The sequence below is a fragment of the Toxorhynchites rutilus genome, chromosome 1, assembly GCF_029784135.1.
Source record: "Toxorhynchites rutilus septentrionalis strain SRP chromosome 1, ASM2978413v1, whole genome shotgun sequence".
Taxonomy (NCBI): Eukaryota; Metazoa; Arthropoda; class Insecta; order Diptera; family Culicidae; genus Toxorhynchites; species Toxorhynchites rutilus.
The window spans coordinates 198,446,921-198,471,453 of NC_073744.1; the positions used below are offsets into that span (position 1 = coordinate 198,446,921).

Consider the following 24,533-nt stretch of genomic DNA (forward strand, 5'->3'; position numbering starts at 1 on the left):
GATTGAATGTGGTGTGGCGACCCCAATACGATCTGCATATCCAAAGATTAGAGAGTGTACAAAAAACAGTTCCTGAAGTTTGCGCTGAGGAATCTACCATGGAGAGGAGAACAGCTGCCAGTATACGAGGATCTCTGCTGTTTGGTAGACTTGGATACTGTCAGAAGCAGACACACATCACATTCTTCTGTAAAGTATTGAGCGAACGGATAAGAAGTCCGTGTCTCTACGAACGGATCAATTTAATTACCAACCTCGTTTTTCCTCGCCGCCGGAGGGTGTTTGATCCACCCCTGAGGACCAGAAACTATACCCAGCACGAACCTACAACTAGATTCATGCGTGAGTTTAACATGCTTCGAGAAGTGATTTCCATATATTAGGCTGTCAAAAAAGTCCTGCGGTATTTCCGCGAGGTGTCGTTGTAAGCGCGTAGTTCTAGTTGTATTCATTATATCGAGTCATACTATAGCTGTTTGGAAAGGTATTTTTGCGTGCTATATTATAGTCCTTGACAGTGTTTTGTTTGGTTAAGTCGTTCGTGAGTTATAGTGAGTTATAGAGAATAAAGATATAAATAAAGATAAAGAGAAAATCCGACATATTTTACAGTACTACTATGACAAAGGCAAAAATGCATCTCAAGCTGTCAATAAAATTTGTGCAGTTTATGGACCCGATACAGTTTCCATTTCAACCGCACAACGATGGTTTCAACGTTTTCGTTCTGGTGTAGAGGTCGTTGAAGATGCGCCACGCTCCGGAAGGCCTGTCGTCGAAAATTGCGACAAAATCGCTGAATTAGCCGAGAAAGACCGGCATAGTAGCAGCCGTAGCATCGGCCAAGAGCTGGGGATAAGTCATCAAACCGTTATTAACCATTTGAAGAAGCTTGGATTCACAAAGAAGCTCGATGTATGGGTGCCATACACGTTGACGCAAAAAACATCTTTGACCGTATCGACGCATGTGAATCGCAACAAAAAACCCGTTTCTAAAGCGGATGGTGACTGGCGATGAAAAGTGGGTCACTTACGACAACGTGAAGCGCAAACGGTCGTGGTCGAAGACCGCTGAAGCGGCTCAGACGGTGACCAAGCCCTCATTAACGGCCAGGAAGGTTCTGCTGTGTGTTTTGTGGGATTGTCAAGGAATAATCTATTATGAGCTGCTTCCCTATGGCCAAACGCTCAATTTGGACCTGTACTGCCAACAACTGGACCGCTTGAAGGTAGCACTCATGAAGAAGAGGCCATCTTTGATAAACAGAGGCCGCATTGTCTTCCATCAGGACAACGCCAGGCCACACACTTCTTTGGTGACGCGCCAGAAGCATCGCGAGTTCCCGGATGGGAGGTTATTTTGCATCCGCCGTATAGTCCGGACCTTGCATCAAGTGACTACCACCTGTTTTTGTCAATGGCGAGCGAGCTAGGTAGTCAGAAGTTAGCCACAAAAGAGGCCTGTGAAAATTGGCTATCCGAGTTTTTTGCCAATAAGGAAGCGAGCTTCTATAACAGGGGTATTATGAAGTTGGCATCTCGTTGGGAACAAGTCATCGAACAAAACGGCGCATATTTGACTTAAAACAGATGATTGTAACTAATTTTATGAACAAATGAAAATTCAAAAAAAATACCGCAGGACTTTTTTGACAGCCTAATATATGACACCAGAAGAAATTTGAAGAAGACTAGGATAGAGGACAACTAAATGTATAAGTAGAGATGTGTTTTCTTCTGTTTCCATGTTTAGCTTTAAGAAGGATAACGGGTTTGCAGCCTATAGTCCAGTAAACACCAGAATTGTCTTTTGTTAGAAAGCTTTGAATATCCATCTGCCTTAGATTTCACCGAAATCAAGAAAGTTTGAGAATATCACAGGGGGGGTACTTTATTTTGTCCAGTACTGTAGAGGTGTAACAAGTTTTTTTTTTAACGTGGGACTACGTCTAATCTGAGTATATGGGGGTAAAATGAAAACCTAAACACAGAACATGTAGGAAAAAAGTCACAGGAAGGTTGTGTCCGAGACACGACCGCATAGTTGACGTAGGATTCCCTTAGGCTATCTGTTGATTTTTGATATATTTGACGAATTACATCGTTAAACTCTTTGATAAAGATTTGGTGGCCCTGAAAAGGGCAATTTTGTTTGGTTGTTGGGTATTGTTTGTTCACTCCACCAGTGTTTACCGAGTTATGATGACAGAAGTATGGTAAACAGTCGTTGGATGGTGCGTATCAGATAGAAGATGCCGAAGTGGAATGAGATATGATGAAAGCCGCCCTCTGTGACCCTAGATGGGATGCCTCCTGTGTTATGTATGGATGAAATAAAGAAAAAAAAATCACCAATGTAATATAAGATAATTACCAATACCGAACACAATTATCAATTTTTCTCATCAGTAAAAACATGTTATTTTAATATGGAAAAAACATATTTGAAATGGAGAAGATAATTTTGTTTTATAATTTTATAATTGTTTTATAATTTTATAATTGTTTTATAAGTGTTGAAATAAATCGTTCCATATATCAAATCATTTTTAACACAACTGCTACCATATACAATTTTACAATTACACTTGTGCTAAAAATTCACAATACACGATCGATCATTGATATGAAATTTCACGAAGCAACCAACTTTAATGTTCCAAATTTAAATTTTATTTGCTAGAATTAAAATCACTCACCCTACTACTGCAGTATAAAAATGCGCCCGGCTTGCATATAGTGATCCCCGATATTCGCTCGATTAATCGGTTAATTGAATACCTCCTATAGAAATCCATTATTAATCGAACGCATACTGCACAACCAATAATCGAAGCGAACGAATAATTTACGTCGATTAATCGATCTAAACCCAGAGAGAAAAATTCGTACGGCCGCTGCAGTTTTATCCTGAAAATCAATCATTATCTTTGATGCTCCCCTAAGTTCGTAAACGATGCTCAATGCCGTTAACGCGAATTAAGCTTCGTTTACGACTTGAGGGGAGCGTAAAAGATAATAATTGATTTTCAGGCGGAATGAACACTTTTTTGATTCCATATGGCTTTCTAGAAAATGAAAAATATTAGTCTAACTAATTATTTCTCTCAGTGTAACGATTAATTGTATCGAATAACAAACTGCTGAAAACTATTCGATTAGCTGATGAACGATTAATTTCAAAATCGGGGATCACTACTTGCATATATTTGCAATGTCGATTTCCCTCGGGCACATTGGTTTTGATGTCTCTGTTGGGGAACACATTTCGGTGGAAACAAAAGTTCCCCCTACTTTCATGTATTTGCAATGCCGATTTCCCCCAGGCAGCTTGGTTTTGATGTCTATTTTAGGGAACCGCCGCATGTGTCGTCAATTTCAACCAATTAGAAGTGAATATTTCCGTTAGGATAGGATAGATTTTTCAATTGTTCGATAGTTAGTTTCATGACATATATTATTTTATTCAATATCAAAAATTGTTATGGAGTGCCGAAATCGATTGACGCAAAAATATCATCAATCCATCATGAAATGACTGAGCAATAAGCGTTTGAAATTGGACAATTTTCACGATGTACTCGATTTTTTATTTTCAATTTGTACCCCAATATGTTCCCGAAAGACGTAATCCTACGTCAAAAACTGAAAGATTTCGAATGCTTATAACTCGAACATTTCTTGATAGATCGGAAAGATGTTTGCATCAATTTATAGGAAATATTTCTACGCGTCTGTCACAATCAATAAAATGTTATTTTTCATGAGATAAACAATGGGCCTGATCACGAACGTCACTTCACGGTGAAAACAAAATGAATTGTATGCAATTTGTATGCATTTTATTCTGTTTTCACCGTGAAATATGAATATGACGTTCGTAATCAGGCCCAATATCACAGATATAACCCACCTATTTTTGTTTTCCTATCGAGCTGTGTTTTTGACGTAGGACTACGTCTTTCATTTCTATACCGGGGTGTAAAATCAAAGTTTCGAAAACGAAAGCGTTACGCCGGAGACCGAGATTTTGAGCGTTAATAGCTCCTAAACAACTGAACGAAATGGTATGATAAACACTTCATTCGAAAGATAAAATGTCTACGCGTTATATACTTGTTACTTTTTGATCCAAAAACTTGTTTCAATAGTCTTAAAATTGCTTTCAAAACAGGCTATTGAAATCACCAATCGGTATATAAGCGAGCGGCGCTCGGAAATCCACTCAGTTCTAATTGAACAGCGATTGGAGCATGTTGTCGCTGTTGCGGTGAAGCTCTTTATTTATCATGAAAGCGCGGATGAACGGTGTCACCAAGAGCCTGTTTGTGCACCCTAGGCCAGAAGGGAATCTATCAGGAGGAGAGTGATGCCACAAACGGTTCCCTGGGAAGACATCGCTACACACACATACACGCGCGGCTATTAACAGGTGGTTATCGAGTTGGCATTAACCACTGGTGGGCTTCCAGTATCGAGGAAAATGTGGAAATATCTAATCGTTACTGCAAATAATCTGCCAGTTCCTTTGGGAATTTTCAAAATATATTCATGTGAAAGAGTTTAATTGAATGTTTTCTATCCATGTAACACTGTGACCAAATACATTTGGTTTTGTGGTTTTTCAATCAATCGCAATTAACAGGATAGCTTCAGAAGATTATTCTTCCCCATCAGTAGGATATTTCCGTATCCAATATTGTATGCGCCCGCAATCGATTATTGCTCATTCGCCGAAAGTTCCGAACTCAGAGAGTTCATTCCCCTCTAGTTTGCCTTCCAAATTGCCATCGTAAACCACACCTTCTCTCGATTCAATCACATACAAAAAGCATACTTAAGCGATATTCTGGTGGTGAGACACATTCATTTTTCGTGAGGACATCGACAAGGCAACATCGTTGCCTAACGTGCTGGAGGAGGTGGACGGCGAAGGATCGACACATACACGCGCAGAACTCTTTCCGTTAGGATGCCATTCAGCATCGAGAAAATTCCGGAAAGATCTAATCATTGCTGGAAAATAATCTGCCAGTTCCTTTGGGAATTTTCAAAATATATTCATGTGAAAGAGTTTAATTTAATGTTTTCTATCCATGTAACACTGTGACCAAATATGTTTCAATCAAGTGCTATTAACAGGTGGTTATCGAGTTGGTATTAACCACTGGTGGGCTTCCAGTATCGAGGAAAATGTGGAAATAACTAATCGTTACTGAAAATAATCTGCCAGTTCCTCTGGGAATTTTCAAAATATATTCATGTGAAAGAGTTTATTTTAATGTTTTCTATCCATAAAATATCCATATATTACATTTGGGTTTGTGATTTGTCAATCAAGTACAGTTAGCAGGTTAGCTTCTGAAGATTATTCTTCAGAACAAGGTTTTTCGTATCCTATATTGGATGCATAAAACCTTGTGCCTCCAACGTAACGCTCTCGTTTTCGAAGTCCCCCAAATATTCATTTATTCATTCATTCAGAATGGATTTAGATTCAACTTCGAACAAATGATCTCTAAATCAACGATAGTCCTACGTCACCCTTGCGGTTATACCATAGATATAACCCACTTCCTGTTTTCTACCACGGACTTCAAAGTCAAGTTGCTTGGGGAATCCGCTTTGCAAATATAAACAAGTTGTGAGTACGCTTGTCTTTGCGCAGACCGGAATACGTTTCCCTAACACGTACTTCTAAACTGAGAAGCATGGGAAAATCGTCATTTCAGATACTAGAGGTGAATGAACTTTCGCGGTTCGAGAACTACGTAAACATGAGAGATGTAATAATTTCGAAGGGAAATGTAAAATACAATGATCGTTTGACAACTCTTCGCATACTTTGGTAGTTCTAGATATCATATCAAACATAAAAGGACGGTCATCAAAATTACTCAATTGAATTCGAAAATTGTTTCATTCAACCAATAATGTAATCAATACAATACCTTGTCAATCTTGCGGTTATATCATCCATATAACCCACCCATTTTTTTTACAAAAATTGTGCCTAATAATAATTTGTTTCGCGTGTTTTCGTGAGCCATTTTTGCGAGAAAATGCAATCTTCAATGTATTTGTGGGCCCGACCCGAAATGTGCAGAAACAAGGAAGGAGGCATCTTGACGAACGAACGCGAGGTGATTGAAAGGTGGAGGCAGCACTAGGATGAACACCTGAATAGCGCGCAGACAGTACACCAAGACGGCGTTGAGGAGGACTACAACGGTGCAATGAACAACGACGACGTACCAGCCCCGACGATGGGTGAAGTTAAGGAGGCCATTAATCAGCTCAAGAACCACAAAGTAGCTGATAAGGATGGCCTCGTAGCGGAGCTCTTCAAGGGGAAACTTGTATATTGTATGCACCGGTTGATAGTCAGGATCTAGGACACAGAACAGCTACCGGAGGAGTGGAAGGACGGGGTAATCTACCCCATCCATAAAAAAAGCGACAAGCTGGATTGTGGGAACTATCATGCCACCACAATCCTGAATGGTGCCTACAAAATTTTGTCTCAGATCCTCTTCCGCCGTCTATCGCCAATAGTAAGTAGATTTGCGGAAAGTTATCAGGCCGTATTCATGCTCGGTTGCTCGACGACGGACCAGATTTTTACACTGTAAGAGATCCTCCAAAAGTGCCGCGAGTACCAGGTCCCTACACACCACATCTTCGTTGACTTCAAGGCCGCATATGATACAATCGACCGACGACAGCTATGGAGGATCATGGACGAACATGGCTTTCCCCGAAAGCTGACAAGACTGATTCAGACAACGATGAACGGTGTGCGGATCTCAGGTGAGCTGTCGGAATCATTTGAGACTCACAGGGGGCTTCGACAAGGCGATGGACTCTCCTCTCTGCTCTTCAACGTGACGCTGGAAAGTGTTATGCGGAGAGCGGGCGTCAACATGCGGGGTACGATTTTCAACAAGTCTAGTCAGTTTATCTGCTTCGCCGACGACGTGGACGGAAGAACACATGCGACGGTAGAAGTCTTGTACACCCGACTGAAACACGAAGAAGGGTTGATTGGGCTTGGGATCAATGCGTCTAAGACAAACTACATGCTAGCTGGAGGGACTGATCGAAACAGAGTTCTTCTTGGTTGTAGAGTTGTGATCGACGGCGACGAGCTCGAGGTGGTAGAGGAATTTGTCCACCTTGGCTCGTTGATAACAACTGACAACAACAACAGCCGTGAAATCCGAAGGCGCATTGTCAATGGAAGTCGTGCCTACTATGGGCTCCGCAAATCCTTGAGGTCCAACAAACTCCGACCCCGTACGAAGTGTACCATGTACAAATCCCTAATTCGATCGGTTGTTCTCTATGGGCACGAAGCATGGACGATGCTTGAAGAGCGCTTGGTGTTTTCGAACGCTGAGTGCTCTGCAAAATATACGGTGGTATACAGGAAAACGGAGTATGGAGAAGGAGAATGAACCACGAACTGGCGCAACTCTACGGATAACCCAGCATCCAGAAAGTCGCCAAGGCTGGACGAGTGCGATGGGCAGAGCATGTTGCAAGATTGACGGAAAGCAGCCCTGCAAAGATGGTGTTCGCATCGAATCCTGTAGGAACAAGAAGAAAAGGATCCCATCGAGCGAGGTGGTTGGCCCAGGTGGAGCAGGACTTGGCAAGAATCGGTGCAGCCGGGAGTTGGAGAACTGCAGCCATGGACCGGGTCTCTCCAATAAACCAATAAGTAGTGAATCAGATCTAATCTCAATGGGATGTAGAATCATAGTAAATAAATGAATAAATTGTGGGCCCGACAGATACTTTTAACTTCACTGCCGGAGGAAACCATTGGGTCGTCGAGGGTAATTTCATTTGCTTGGTGGAAGCGAATCGCTAACATGAAAACTTTATACACGGTTGGTTACCAACCTAAGTCGTTGAAGCAATTCGACGACAACAATCTTGGACTCTCCTTGCGGGAATCGGGGCAAAAGTTCACGGCGAGCACAATGACAGCAAACATCCCAACAGGACGCTGAGACAAAACCTGGTCGCTAAATGCGTGCAAGGAAGCTGGACGAGCAAGTGTTGACCAAGTACAAAGGATTGCATTTTGATGGGCGATGAAACATACGTAAAAATGAATTTCGGACAAATAGCCGGCGTGAAGGGGGTGTTACCGGTAGGTTCAAATTTGTTTACGCAGATAAATTTGCCCGTAAGTTGATTTTTTGTGGTATGTGGTAGAGAACAAGATTGATTTAATTGAACACACTATCAATCCACCAAATTGTCCGGATTTTCGTCCCACCGAGAGATTTCGTTCCAAATTCGAATATTCATTCGAACAGCTGACGAATATTTTTGTAGTTTTTGACATAGGACTATATCTTTGAGTTTTATATAGGGGGGTCACTCTACGAAAAATGTAACCATTCTGAGGAGTTTTCAAACGCATATTACTCAAAATGGTTATTGCGACATATGTTGTGTTATATATCATTAGACAGGAAATTTATCTAGATTTTTTTTTGCTAGAAACATGAACAGTGAATATAGTAAAAAAAAGTTAACAATTTGACGATTGATTTGGGTATGTTTTATTTCGATTGCACTATCCACTCGCTTCATCCCCAACGCAACGAGCAATCTTTTTGCCTAAATTCGGGCGTCAGCTCATAATGTGAGTTGATGCGTAAAACGAATTATTTTCCATTTACCGATAATAGGCATTAATACAATATTATATTATATTGTATGTTGTCCAATCAATTTGTGCTCAATTCATGTTTTATCGTGTAGGTCTCACTACTAACAATTTGTGTAATTGTGGTCCAGGATGTCATAATATCGATTATGTTGTTTGGTTATGCAATAAATGAATTTAAATGGCTGCTGATTTAGAAGATCGAAAGGGTACACCCACGTAAATCAGATTTTGATAGCTTGAGTAGTCGCGATCTTACAGGGCTATAAAGTTATTACAAAGAATGTTCCGGACAACGGCGGTAACGAAGGAGATAATGCTATTTTTATCTATAAAATATTTTTGTAGTCATGTTTGTGTTTGAAAATGATACATGATGACTCTTTGTCTTCTTCTGCATGATTGAATAAACAGAAAAAAAGGGTAGTAATGGCTTTAATGGTATTTTTGTGTACATTTTTGAACAGAATGCGGTACCGAATTCTACCACGTTATGTCATCTAACCCGCTAGCCACAAATGGCTGCCACAATGGCGCTCATTTCTTTCATCTCTCCCCCTCACCCCTCGCCCGAAAATCAATAATTTTGCGAAACATTGAGAAGAAAATGATCGTTTTCGCACACTTTCCATCAAGTAATATCAACCAAACTCTAATCGATTACTCACAAGTTATTAAATTTTCATCTGCTGTCGCACTGTATAGTGAAAAACGTCGGAAAACTCGAGCTTGTGCTCTGAAAGCTATATTTTCATTTTTCAATCTTCGGCAATGGTTTGGTTTGTATTGGTGAAAGGATCGTTATTTTTTCAACACTGATGCCAGACAACATCATCGAAACAGCTATCAAAATCACTCAATAAAATGTTATTCCTGAGTCATAGCGTTTCATGTCATGAAAATCAATAGAATAAAATTGTGTTGATATCAATACAATTATCATTTTTACGTTTGATGGGTCTATAATGTAAGTTTTAGCAACTTTAACATTGGCTAAGCAAATTGTATTGCAGAGTTCGGAACACTGCCACGGCTGCCTATGCTTTCAAAAATATTAAACGGAAAAGTATTACATTCAATCAAAATGCCTCGACGAAGAGAAGGGTTAAGGCTATCCAATGTGAAAATGTGGAAACAATACGATCAACGAAGGAAAATATCAAGGAATTATCAACAACGAGTTACTATGCGGAAGATCTTGTTAATACCCAAAAAGCCCTAATTCGCATGTGTAATAAATTTGCTCATGTTACGCTCGGTATAATCAGAATTATGATAATCAGAATTATAAAATGTATGAATGATATGTTCCGATGAACAATTATATATATATATATATATATATATATATATATATATATATATATATATATATATATATATATATATATATATATATTTATATTCGCAATTGTTCATCGGAACATATCGTTCATACATTTTACTTTAGTATTGAATTGTTATTTTTTTTTCAAATGTATTCAAAGACTCGTGTGAACGACGCGCCACACAGTCTGATAAGTGAATACTCGCGTAACTTTTGAAAAGGTCCAATGTAACATTTTCGCCAACTCGAGAAAAACGTAGTTGAAGACCCGAACATTATTTCGCGAATTGTCTTAAAAGCTATCAATCTTTATCACTGTTTTCACCACTAGCTGTCACGAATAACTTCGTAAAACCAATCGTAACTATTGTTCCGTGATTTGAGATTAAGGTTGAAGCCTCGGAGCGAAAAATGTTACATTGGACGTTTTGACTGCCCGCACATTGGACATATTACGTTGCACTATAAAAATTTGAAACTAACTAATAAACAACAATCCAAATATCAGCATTTCGTTCTAAAGACTGATTTTTATTGTTATCACTCGTTGAATTGGACTGAAATCGATAACAACACCTGTAAGAAACAAATTCCAAAACGACCGAAGTACGACTGCGAGTTGTTTTGACTGCTTTGTTACTTCGGACGTTTCGGCCGTCGGAGGAAAGTGGCGTCCGAAGTAACAGCCGGGCGCTTAAAATTCGAATCTGTACATTGGATATTTTTTGTATCGGCGACAAAAAGATGAAGAAGATAGATACGTGAACGATTGTTTTTGTAATACATTCAATGATTGAAAACTAATAGCGTGCATCCATTAACTCGATTTGTTTACATTTGTTACATAGGACCTTTTCAAAAGTTACGCGAGAATTGATCTATTTACGTGTGCTTTGCTAGTCTCTCACAAACACTATTACCCCATTTTTACACGTGGGTTTACCCATACTACTACAATGGCTAGCTTCCACCTTCACTTTAAAGGATACAAGTACATACAAGAAACGGTTTTTCCAGGGCATCCATTTGATGTATCAAAGGAGAAAAAAGACAGATTTTGAACAATGAAAAACTCAATTTAAATGCAATTACTACACACAATCACAGTCCTATGTCAAGATCTCGTCCGTGCCCCTAGGCTCAGACCCATCAACTTTTTTCCCTTGAAGTTCATTAAAAAACCTGAATGGCCGTTGCAATTGAGGAGGTCGATCAGGGCCGTCTTCCCTTATTATTCATAGGAATAAATTACCAGCATTTCGCAGCTATGAATTGTGCAATATACAAAAATGCCTACCTTCTTAGAAGCGCCCTCATAAAACTTCAACAGCGGGTCAGGGAGTGAAATTGCACAATCGCGTGCTCTGCCATCCATTCATTGTTTGGAAGAATTAGCGTGATCACTGTTTGAATTATAAATTCCCTATCGTGGCATTCCGCTATCTCTCTCGCTCAGCTAAGTGTTCTAGATAGAAGTAGAAGATCGTTGCAACGATGACACGAAACATTCCACATTGAGCCCTCAGCAAAGGTCGTTTTCAAATCCTTGGTCTAGTTCAATGTGGATGGTGAAAACTGTGAACGCGACAATAAAACGAAACCTGACGGTGACCGACCGGCAGCGGCTCACTTGAATTGGGTGTAGAAAATTAACATGCATGATCGATCGGACGGCCGCTATTTGCTATCGTTTCGATCGCCAACGAACTCAATGTATTCTACAGCTAATCGATCTTCTTTTCAATCACAGGCACCAACGTGGCGTACCGCAAACCGGTGAATCAATCGTCCGCCACCCGTTCCGGTCCGGCGGGGTTCGCCAACGATGGCAAGCCGGGCAACCAGAACCCGGACGGGCAGCAGTGCTCTGAAACCCAGAAAGAAGCCTCGCCCTGGTGGCGGGTAGATCTGTTGACACCGGAGGCGGTACGGGTTGTGAGGATCACTACGCGTGGTTGTTGCGGCCATCAGCCGCTTCAGGATTTGGAGATCCGGGTGGGTAACAGCAGCTCGGATCTGCAGCGGAATCCACTGTGTGCCTGGTATCCGGGTACGATGGACGAGGGAACTACGAAGAGTTTCACCTGTGCGAGACCCCTGATCGGACAGTTCGTAACGATCCAGCTGGTGGGTGTCGAGAGCAGCCTGAGCTTGTGTGAGGTCGAGGTGTTCTCGAACGATGAGTTTTCGCCGGATCGGTGCGCAGCACCGAACCTCAACGCGGACACGGTTCTAACCACGTTCGCTAAGACATGCTACGAGTTTCACATCACCCGAGGGGAGAGTTTCGATAAGGCACGGCAGGTTTGCCAGTCGCACGGTAAGTGTCCTGTTCTGAAAATAATGGGGGCCAAGCTTTCTCTACATCTCCGTTGTTCGTTTCCAGGTGGCGATTTGATCCACGACTTCCGCGGAGCGACTACCGATTACATCATATCCGAGCTGGAGCGACGGAAGACCGATCTGCGGACGCAGCTGGTTTGGATCGGTGCGCAGAAAGATCCAGGCATTACGGCCCGCACCTGGAAGTGGGTGAATGGTAAGACCCGTTAGAGCACTCAAATGTGGGAACCGAATTTGCACACAATCTACGCTAGCTGTGCACAAGCGCAACAGCTATTTTCGGGCTCATCTCGGTTTCCCTTTCGAGGGCACACCAATCGATCGCACATGAGCCCGCCGCGGAACAATGGATGAGAATTTTTCCCACCATCTGAGGCGGTGGATCCACATATGAGGAGTTTGGCCTGCGAAGAATGAGTTGCCTTCGTCGGGGCGCTTTTCAATGGAACAATTGAAATGCTAAACATGCTAAACAGGGGCTCTTATTAAATCATCTTTTTTCTCGTCTATCTCTCCCCTCCGTTGTTATCTCCTCCGGCAGGAGATACGGTGCTGAAGCCAACCTGGGGCAAAGATCAACCGAACAACTACAACGGGGAGCAAAACTGTGTCGTGCTGGATGGCGGCCGAAGTTGGCTGTGGAACGACGTCGGCTGCAATCTCGACTATCTGAACTTCATCTGCCAGCACAGTCCGCTGAGCTGTGGCTCACCGGAAGCGCTCGTCAACACCACGATCGTCGGGCGGAACTTCACGATCGGCGCGCGGATAAATTACACCTGTCCGGTTGGTCACTCGCTGATCGGGGATGGCCAGCGGTTCTGTCAGGCTTCCGGGATCTGGAGCGGACGGCCCCCGACCTGTAAATGTGAGTTTTGTTGTTTAAGATTCATGGTTATAGTGAATAATGCGAAGGCACTTGTATATAATTTAGCCAAATTTTTAAATGTAATAATGTGTGATATTCTAAATCAGTACCTTTTTTCAAAGTGGTCGTTCGATACGCCATATGCTTTGATTTTCTTTGCATGCATGTGTTCTATAATTCATATAATAATAGGCTACGAGTAAAAAAAGACGATTTTCTTAGTTTGAAAGTTGCACCATGACGAAGTGACAGCGTATTCATGATTTGTCCCACGTGCAAATGTCGCAGAAAGACGTTTCAATCTCTGTTCATGTTTGTGGTGGCAACTAGAATTTTTGAATTTCTCAAACTGTCAAAAAAAAAGTCACATATACTTGGAGAAGATCTGAACATTTGAAAACTGTCCGTAAGCAGCTGCATTTCTTGATTTTACCAATGAACTGTTTACAATTCGTGGCTCTCCAGTTGTTTTTGTACACCCAGGAACTCTAAATCTCAAAGAATTCTCGCGTAACTTTTGAAAAGGTCCAATGTAACATTTTCGTCAACTCGAGAAAAACGTAGTTGAAGACCCGAACATTATTCCGCGAATTGTCTTAAAAGTTATCGATCTTTATCGCTCCTCTCACCACTAGCGATCAAGAATAGCTCTCCAAAACCAATCGTAGCTGTTGTTCCGTGATTTGAGTTTAAAGTTGAAGCCAAGGAGCGAAAATGTTACATTGGACGTTTTGACTGCCCGCGTTTGCACATTGGACATATTACGTTGCACGATAAGAATTTGAAACTAACTACTAAACAACAATCCAAAAATCAGCATTTCGTTCTAAAGACAGATTATTATTGTTATCACCCGTTGAATTGAACTGAAATCGATAACAACTACTGTAAGAAACAAAAACTCAAAACGACCGAAGTACGACTTCGTGTTGTTTCGACTGCTTTGTTACTTCGGACGTTTCGGGCATCGGAGGAAAGTGGCGTCCGAAGTAACAGCCGGGTGCTTAAAATCCGAATCTGTACATTGGATATTTTTTGTATCGGCGATAGAAAGATGAAGAAAGTAGATACGTGAACGATTGTTTTTGTAATACATTCAATGATTGAAGACTATTAGCGTGCATCCATTAACTCGATTTGTTTACATTTGTTACATAGTTACGCGAAATTCTTCAATTGGGCGCGACGCTTCAATTGGGCGATTTGTCGGGTTGAAGTTTTTGGATACAAATGGAACGATTTTGTTTTGTTTTTGGCGCAATGCGATGAAGCTTTATCCGGCCAAAATACGTATTGTCCATCCGCATGATATCAACATATCAAAATTTACACATCAGAGAGAGAAAGAGGAAAAAAAAAGAGAAAAAGGTAAAAAAGAGTGAAAAAGAGAGAAAAAAAGGAGAAGGGAGAGAGAGAAAAAAAGAGAGAAAGAGAGAAAAATAGATAGTGAAAGAGAGAAAGAAAAATAGTGAAAGAGAGAGTAAAATAGTGAAAGAGAGAGAGAGAAAAATAATGAAAGAGAGGGAGAGAGCAAAATAGTGAAAGAGAGAGAGAGAGAAAATAGTGAAAGAGAGAAAGAGAGAAATAGTGAAAGATAGAGAGAGAAATAGTGGAAGAGAGAGAGAGATAAATAGTGAAATAGAGAGACATAAATAGTGAAATAGAGAGAGAAAAACAGTGAAAGAGAGAGAGAGAGAAGAATAGTGAAAGAGAGGGAGAGAGAAAAATATTGAAAAGAGAGAGAGAGAGAAAATGGTGAAAGAGAGAAATAGTGAGAGAGAGAGAGAGAAATTGTGAAAGAGAGAGAAAAATAGTGAAAAAGAGAGAAAAAAATAGTGAAAGAGAGAAAGAGAGAGAAATAGTGATAGAGAGAAAGAAAAATAGTGAAAGAGAGGGAGGGAGAAAAATAGTGAAAAGAGAGAGAGAAAGAAAAATAGTGAAAAGAGAGAGAGAGAAAATAGTGAAAGAGAAAAAGAGAGAGAGAGAGAAAGAAATAGTGAAAGAGAGAGAAAAATACTGAAAGAGAGAGGCAAAAATAGTGAAAGAGAGATAGAAAAATAGTGAAAAAGAGCGAAAAATAGTGAAAGAGAGAGAGAGAGAAAAATAGTGAAAGAAAGAGAGAAAAAATAGTAAGAGAGAGAGAGAGGAAAATGGTGAAAGAGAAAAAAAATAGTGAAAAAAAGATAGAGAGAAAAATTGTGAAAAAAGTAAGAGAAAAATAGTGAAATATTTTCGATGAAATAAAAAATCGAATTTTCTTATCTTTATAGATAGAGGTTAACGTAGTACGACAATGTTGTAGCTCTAGTTAGTTTTAACAACCTTGACCGTTTCAGTTTTGATGAATGTTCGTATTAATAGTGAAAAATAGTGAAAGAGAGGAAGAGAGAAATAGTGAAAGAGAGAGAGAGATAAATAGTGAAATAGAGAGAGAAAAATAGTGAAAGAGAGGGAGAGAGAAAAATAGTGAAAAGAGAGAGAGAGAAAATAGTGAAAGAGAGAAATATTGACTGAGAGAGAAATAGTGAAAGAGAGACAAAAATAGTGAAAGAGACAGAGAAAAATAGTGAAAAAGAGAGAAAAAAATAGTGAAAGAGAGAAAGAGAGAGAGAAAAATAGTGAAAAGAGAGAGAGAGAGAGAGAGAGAAAATAGTGAAAGAGAGAAATAGTAAAAGAGAGAGAGAAAGAAATAGTGAAAGAGAGAGAAAAATACTGAAAGAGAGAGAGAGAGAAAAATAGTGAAAAAGAGAGAAAAAAAGTGACAGAGAGAGAGGAAAATGGTGAAAGAGAAAGAAAAAATAGTGAAAGAAAGATAGAGAGAAAAATTGTGAAAAAAATAAGAGAAAAATAGTGAAATATTTTCGATGAAATAAAAAATCTAATTTTCTAATCTTTATAGATAGAGATTAACGTAGTTCGACAATGTTGTAGCTCCAGTTAGTTTAAGCAACCTTGTCCGTTTTAGTTTTGATGAATGTTCTTATTTTTCTTTGGATATCCTCCATCAAAGCTTGGACACTCTGTTAGTCAACCTTAGCGACCAGTTTATTCTACGATCTGTTCATATTTTGTGAGTTTTAAGGGGGTGTACTAAACATCATAAAAAGTATGTGATTTTCGCGATTTTTTTCAACGTGAAAATAAATTACTATGATTAATCTTATATCACAGTTTTATTAGGCATATATTACTGAACAAACAGAAAATAAATGGGTGTCAATTGGACTGGCCCCTGAATAGCCGCAACCGGTTTGTTGAACCCTTGCAGCCAAAACCTTGTGAACTGGTGGGAGTTCTAAAAGTTTTTCTAGTGGGCTGATTTCAACCAATGATTTTTTATGTAATCTTGAAAATATATTTCCTGTCATCATACGTAGAATTTTTTTCTCATTATATTGATTTTTGACGAAATGGCAACATTTTTTGTAAAAAAGTTGCTTTTTTGCCTCAAAAATCGAGACAAAAACGTTCACCAAGATTTTTGTTTTTCAAAATATCCAAAAAATCCTATGTACTATGACATGAAATTTAGTGGCGAATCTGGGAAAAACTATTTCATCAAAATCGGATGGACCGTTCCGGAGGTAGAACTCCCACTTGTAACTTTGGAACGGAGCATCGGACAAACCTGGGATAAAGACTACAGTAAAGTAGGACATTCTAGGCCAAAATATTTTTCTTTTATTTTTTCAAGTTTCCTTAGTGTACTACCCCCTTAACACATTAAGGACCGCACGTTTTGGGGCAACTTGAATGCTTCATTAGTTCGGATTCCACGAATGAGATCGTTTACTTCGATGTGAATGAGACGAAGGCAAACCATCGGTAGGCTTTGTTAGATTCTTGGTAAACCAAGGATTTAACCTTCAAGTGTAGAAAACACGGGTTATTTCGTAATCCATCCGTAACAGACGAAACGCGAAACACGAGAAATCTCGTGAGCGGTCCGCAATGTGTTAATAAAGGGAAGGAGACTTTTCTGCAGACATTCTTTCCTATACATTTTTAAGTCCATTGTCTTGTTTGTGATGAGTATCTTGGTTTTCTGTCCACAGCTGCAAATCCCTTGCCAAAACAAGAACTTCCTGGAAAATTCATCAACGAAGGCATCCCTCTAGCAATGGTCTTATCGAAATTCAGGCCTGGGAGTTTCATCATCCCACAGCATGCATCCTCCCTACTTTGTCATAGTCCTGTTGTACAATTTTCGAGCGTATCTTTCGGCCACCAGGTTTTGCTAAAGCCAGCGCTAAACTATGCTACGAACACCCTCGAATGCTGGACGCTCGATGATTCGACGCATCGTGTAGTCGACTGACGAGCTATGAGCCTCCAATGTCGAGCGTCGAATATTCACGTTGGAAGGTAATCCGTTCGTTGTGGATTACCTTCCAACGCGAGTGGCACGAGTCAAAGAATTTTTGTCATTCATTGATTCGACACTCGATGACATTCGATACACCGCTACACGATTCGTCTGAATCTATCTTTGACAGATTGGTTTGTTCACAAGTTTTAGATGAAGGAACTATGAAATTGGTTCATAAAATTCAAAATATTCGGCAAAATATTGCAGTTTAATAATGTTGAGTTCAAGCATTTTTAATTTACAGTCCGATATCAGTACAATTGCTACGGCAGCAAGTTCAATACTCGCATCGGCATCCAGTTTCCTAACGTTTTTGATGGTAAATAAAAACAATAAACATTCGATCCAAATGCTCGCCGATTGTTTGGACCGATTGCATTGAATCGAACATTCACTTCACCGTGTAGCAGCACATTCGTCACAACATTTGTCGATTCATCGAGTCAAATGTTTGAGTCCAACATTCGAGTGAAACGTTGGACGAATCGTGTAGCGCCCGCATAATGAGTTCTGTTTGGTTGCTTGCAGGCATGGCAATTGACGAATTTACGTTGGATTTACAACCAGATGGCGCAGCGAGTAAAATGATGATGTTTTGTTTTTTTTTTGTATGGAATTCGTTCAAATTTTCTAGAATTTATCATCAAATTTCCCGATTTCACGTATTCTTTCTACACTGAAAAGGTTAGAAAATCACCATTTTACAATGTGGTATATATATTTTGAAGAATGGCTGGGTATAAGTGTTATAACATCAATTTTGTTCAACTAGGTAAACGATGAATAGCATGTGTTGCGCTAAAAATACTGCAAATCCTCCTCGTATCGGCCCTTACATTATCAATGATATCATCCAACTTAATATGATATCGATTTCATCACCATTATCCACAATATTCATAACCTGTATGCATTATCAAACTGAAAATTTTCGAAGATTATCAATGACTGGTCCACTCGCGTGTTGAAACCATCGTAAATATACAAAGCCCTAGCATTCTTACCATATACTGACGACATTTAATGGTTGAAATGAATATAAATAGAAATAAAATGAATAATAACGATATAATCTTGCTTTTCAGTACGTAGAATAAGCAAACATCATCACTTTTGTGGTTCTGAGCTCGAATGTAGTTGTCGCATGAGCTGATTCAGCTTTGCGCAAATTCGTCAATTACGATAACTGTCTCACATATGAATTCTCCGCATGGTACAATGGTTAGAGTTGTGTTTCTTAGCGATGTCGTAGTCCGAGAGTCCCGTGTTTTCACGGGAACGTTTCAGCACATCATACACGGTCGATTTAGTCATATTCGACGATTTCGCGACCTCGCCGAATTCTTAATGTGGATGTCCAAATTCAAATTTCTTCTCTCGGCTTCCATCCTGTACAACTTTTTCAAAACAAAACGGATCACCAGGTTTTTTTACCGTCGATAGATACAGGTCGTCTAAACAATTTTAAATACGCCTACTACGATCGTCGCCATAAAATAAACAGTAATTTCGGATTCCAACTGAATCGAACCTTAGCTCTTGATTTTAGTGTTCTATTGAGCCACCTTATCTGTATCACGATAAATTTTAAGCACATCATGTTCCATGTTCCAAAATCAGCAACTGAGAAAAATGCATTCAAAGTTTTCTAGCATATTTGTCTACCAGAAGATTTAAGCATTTCGGTTTAGCAACACACTGGGTTTTTTTTTTCAGCACAGCATAAAAATATAGTTTTATGAAGAAAAGTGCTAGAGGCGAATGAACTGCAAAGTTTAAAGCCTCTTAAAAACAAAGAAAGAATAAGAAGAAAAGTGAAAACTGTTAAAAAGTAACATGAACTATGCGTAGAACGGCAGTCTAGCTCTGAGAGCACAAGCATTTAAAAATATACAAAATCTTAATGTAATATAGCTACATTAGATGGTCATCCGACTAAATTTGTTCATAATTTCAGACGTGGATTGCGGCCCACTGCAGAGCATCGAACATGGAGCTATTGTCCTGTCGGAAAAGCGCACCAGCTTCGGAGTGCAGGCGACCTACACATGTCACGAGAATTACACCCTCATCGGGAATGAAAATCGAACCTGCACGCTGGAGGGATGGTCCGGATCGGAGCCCAAGTGTTTGGTTGATTGGTGTCCGGAGCCTCCGGCGATTACGGGAGGTAGCATCAAGGTGTCGGGACGCCGTGCCGGCTCCACTGCGGTATACTCCTGCGATTATGGCTTTGTCCTGATCGGGGAGTCGGTTCTCTCGTGTGGTTTGGGAGGAAACTGGACGGGTAAAATACCGGTCTGTCGATTCGTGGACTGTGGAATGCCTGCCCGGCCGGATCGTGGCAACATGCTGCTGGTTAATGACTCCACCACGGTGGGATCGGTTGTGCGATACTTCTGCGACGACGATTACTGGCTGGTTGGACCACAGGAACTGTTCTGTACGAAGGACGGCAAGTGGTCCGGTAATGCCCCGGCTTGCGAGCGTAAGTTGTTCATTAAATGAATGAAAAATTAAAAAAAAACAATGAATGCATTTCTTCCAGTGATAACCTGTGAAACTCCTCACGTCCCACCCGGATCGTACGTAGTCGGGTACGACTACAACATTCATTCCTCGATCCAGTACCACTGCGATCCGGGTCATATACTGCGGGGCGAGGATACCCTCACCTGTCTCGAGTCGGGTCAGTGGAGCGGTGATGCTCCGGACTGTGAGTACGTGGATTGTGGTCCTCTGACGCCCATACCTTTCGGCTCGCATCGATATCTTGAGAATACGACCTACTTTGGGTCGACTGTACAGTACGCTTGTTCGAACTCGCACCGACTGAGCGGAAACTCGAAGCGAACTTGCACAGAGAGTGGTCTCTGGAGTGATGCGGCACCTCGCTGCGAGGAGATTCGCTGCCCGGAGCCAACGTTTGCCCCGCACAGTATCCTCAGTGTGACGGGCAACGATCGGATGTACGGACGGACGCTCATCCGAACGTCCGATGTGGCGTCGAACAGCGTGCAGACGTACAAGATCGGAGCGCTGGCCAAATATCGCTGCGAACGGGGGTACAAAATTGTGGGCGAACCGCTGATAACGTGCGAGGAAAACGGACTGTGGAGTGGCGAGATTCCGGAGTGTGTTTGTGAGTATTATCATAGTTTCTGTGTCTCGCCATGTCGCATCTAAAATTTTATTTGTCCGACCCAACTAGACGTCGAGTGCGGAGTTCCTGCGTCGATGGTCAACGGGAAGGTCACTCTTGCCACCAACGCTACGTATTATGGGGCGGCGGCACTTTACGAATGCGACGATAACTTCAAACTTGACGGTGTATCCCGGCGGTTGTGCATGGAGGATGGCAGCTGGAGCCACGAGACGCCACTCTGTGTGGAGATCACCTGTGACGAGCCGAACCTGGTCGACTATCTGGTGGTGGATGTGGGTGACAAGAAGGTCGGCACGGCGGCCAAGTTTAGCTGTGCCAGGGGTAGATACATGATTGGGAATGACACCCGCACTTGTCAGCTGTCCGGGATATGGTCCGGAAAGAATCCAGTCTGCAAATGTGAGTTTGTTTTTGAAGTTTTTGTTAGAAATGGTTTTGATGGGGAACTTCGTATTCAGGTCTGTCACTTTCTTCGACAATCGAGATTTTCAACAAATTGATTCAAAAAACAACCATCACTTTCCAAAACGACACTACAATTTTACATTTTATCACTAAATACAAATATTCAGGGTGTTAACTACCTGGAAAAACCTTGAAAATCAGGGAATATCAGGGAATTTCGTCACCAATCAGGAAGAAGTTTTATTTTTTTTAAATTTTTGATTACTATAGGTTTTTGAGCTTGAGCTTGAGCTTGGGTAGACTGTACAATTCGTAGTTGCTCTCCGTGATTGACATGAACCAACCAAATTGCACAAGAACACACAGAATGACGCTTGGGACTAGCAAATCATTCTCGTTGTGCAATTTTCGGTGATTCGAGCTTTAAATGGTCAATAACGACGCCGGCCACGTCCTTACAGTCATCAGGGGAAGGGAAGGAATGTTAGTATGATATTCGCCGCCCGAAGGCCAGAAGGGTCGCCTCTATAGCGTGGTTCCCTAGCGTTTATCATGGAAGGGATAGTTGTTAGTGGGAATGGTTAAGAAAAATCAGGATTCACTGCGGTAAGTGATGTGATTAAGTAAACGCGAATTATCGACCATTCGAAAAAAAAAATCTGAAAATCTTGTATGTCACGACACGCGGCAGAGAAAATAATTATTTGACTAGCTATATATTGTATTTTTCATCCCGCGAACTCGAGTCGCGATGAGGGAGAGTTAACTGTGGATAGTTAACCTGAGAAGGTAACCGGTATAACTCCTCTAAACCTTATCAAACTGGCGATATATTCTCTTATTCATAGCGTAGTGTGTATTTAACCTCAATTGTGGTGACTGAGAGTTATTCTAGGGAAACCTGAGAAGGTAACCGATCGAACTCTTCTAAACCAATCGTCGATAAAGTCCGTTAATATTCGTGTATTTTGTATGAAAATTCAATTCTGCCGATTGAGAGTTACTTTTGGGAAACCTGAGAAGGTAACCGAGAAATTTCCTCCAAACCTAATCAAACTGACGATATATTCTCTTATTCAACGCGCGTGTTTATTTAAGCCTAATTACGAAGGCTAAGAGTTATTTTAAGGAAACCTGAGAAGGTAACCGATTGAACTCTTCTAAACCAATCCGATCGTCGATAAACTCCGTTAATAATCGAGTATTCTGCATGGAATCCAAACCTGGCGACTAAGGGTTATTTTTGGGAAACCTGAGAAGGTAACCGATATAACTCATATAAACCTTATCAATCCAACGATTTAACCTCAATGGCAACAGAGAGTTATTTTTGAGAAACCTGAGAAGGTAACCGAGAAAATTTCTCCCAAACCTAATCAATTATATATTATATTCTATATTCTTCTATATATAAATTATTTTATTCAACGCGCGTAGTGTTTATTTAAGCTCAATTGTGAAGACTGAGAGTTACTTTTGGGAAACCTGAGAAGGTAACCGATATAATTCCTTTGAACCTTATCAATCCAGCGATATATTATCTTTTTCAACCGTAATCGTGGCATCAGAGATTTATTTTTGGGAAACCTCAGAAGGTAGCCCAGAGAACTCCTCTAAAATTGATCGGACCACAACGCAACGGCACAACGGCGGACATATAAATATAAATTTTACAGTACCAAAGAAAAACATTAGTATTACATACATATTTAAGTGGAGCCAAACTATAAATTGTCATAACTACAGACGAACAGTATCTACAATAACATGTCATTATTTATCGAATCCTTTTCAATTCAAATTAGTGTAACAATTTATTCTGAATCTGAACATATACCTCCGATTTCCACATATATTACAGATAAAAACAGACAAACACAGAATATTACCAAAACACACACACAATTCAATAAACATCATTGTTATAGAAAGAAAAACCGATTCAAGGAAAAATAATATAACTCACATAACATTGCAGTTTTAATGTTGACGATAAAAGTATGAATCTCTGGCAACCCAGATGCTATATATGTTACAAATAAAGGCAAGCATTATACGCATACAAAAACACTTCTGCAGCCGGTGCTGTGACGTTCCAGTAGTGGTGATACCATCACTGCGCCTTTTCAAATTTGCTCGCTGGTATCCCGGAGAGCAGTGGGATATCCCTTTCCTGCTCACGTTGCTGCTGCTCTTCTCCAATATAGTGCAGCGTTTCACCCACACACACATACTAGCGGTTACATTAAAACACGGGGCTCTGGCAACCCTATCCCATCCAATGCAAATTGAGCGTAGGCAGCATAGAACAGGGCTCGCGCTTAGCGGGCTCACGTATTGTTTAATGTTTGGAGTCATATATGTTAATATTTGATTACGTTAGATAGTTTCCTTTGGCAAGCGATGTTTGGTTACTCATCCGGAAGCATTCTTGACGATTTACAATTAAAATCACAGCTGAAGAATCGCGCGGAGCACTTCATTTTTAATTTTAGGTTATGATTTCTATGCTCATGATTTTCTATGCTGGCTACTAAAAGGCGGCCATCTTAGCAATCCCTTGTTAAAACACGAACGAACATGACCGAACCGGACCGAAACAGTTTCACATAAATGCCAGAAAAAACGAATGAATCCGAACTCGGATATTAAATAAAGACAGTGGGAGCAACTAAGACAATTGGTTGTAGTGCTTCGAAAACAACACTTTCCATGAGACTGATGCCACGCCATCATTATTAGACAAAATAATACGACACACAACCAAGCACGTCCTCTTTCCACTACTACTCGCGCGAGACATAAACAAAGATGAACACTAGCAATCGACTATTAAAACAGACAATTTGAAACAAAAAATGTCCGTCTAAAATATTCAGTAATAATATTATGTGATTTTCTCACTCACAAACTAGTTTGCCAACATTGTATTTTGAATGGTAGAATAAAAATACTTAGCTGGGATGTTTCTCGGCTTCTATATAGCATGGCTAACTACTACTCACACATACACATAACCACAGCATACGATAGGATGATGCGGAAAACGAGCAAAAATCGCGACCGGAATGTTTATTTTTAACAAATTTACGTGTTGGGAGCATCAACTAAGCATATAATAATTTGGAAAAAAAACTCTACAATATATCCCTTCACAAAAACAACATCACTTTTCTTTTGATTACTATAGGTTTTTGTGTACATTAACTTCACTACATGTTGTTCTTTACCTATGAGTGGAGTAAGGCCTCAGAAGGGCAAATTGTGCAAAAGTAGATGGCTTCTGATCGACGCCTCCTCTGATGATCCTGTCATTATTGTTTACGATCAAAAATTGGTACGGAAAGGATTCGACAGCCTTTTGGAT

At 40.4% G+C, this 24,533-nt stretch overlaps 1 protein-coding gene across 1 annotated transcript in view; it reads left to right on the forward strand.

Annotated features, from left to right (window-relative positions):
- Positions 1-24,533, forward strand: part of LOC129767727 (sushi, von Willebrand factor type A, EGF and pentraxin domain-containing protein 1) — a 152,437-nt gene that overhangs the window by 111,503 nt on the left and 16,401 nt on the right. Inside the window, exons 3-8 of the mRNA XM_055768887.1 lie at positions 11,766-12,335; positions 12,402-12,554; positions 12,900-13,226; positions 19,553-20,083; positions 20,144-20,737; positions 20,807-21,160. Coding sequence (XP_055624862.1) covers positions 11,766-12,335; positions 12,402-12,554; positions 12,900-13,226; positions 19,553-20,083; positions 20,144-20,737; positions 20,807-21,160 — 2,529 coding nt within the window. The remainder of the gene's footprint in view (positions 1-11,765; positions 12,336-12,401; positions 12,555-12,899; positions 13,227-19,552; positions 20,084-20,143; positions 20,738-20,806; positions 21,161-24,533) is intronic.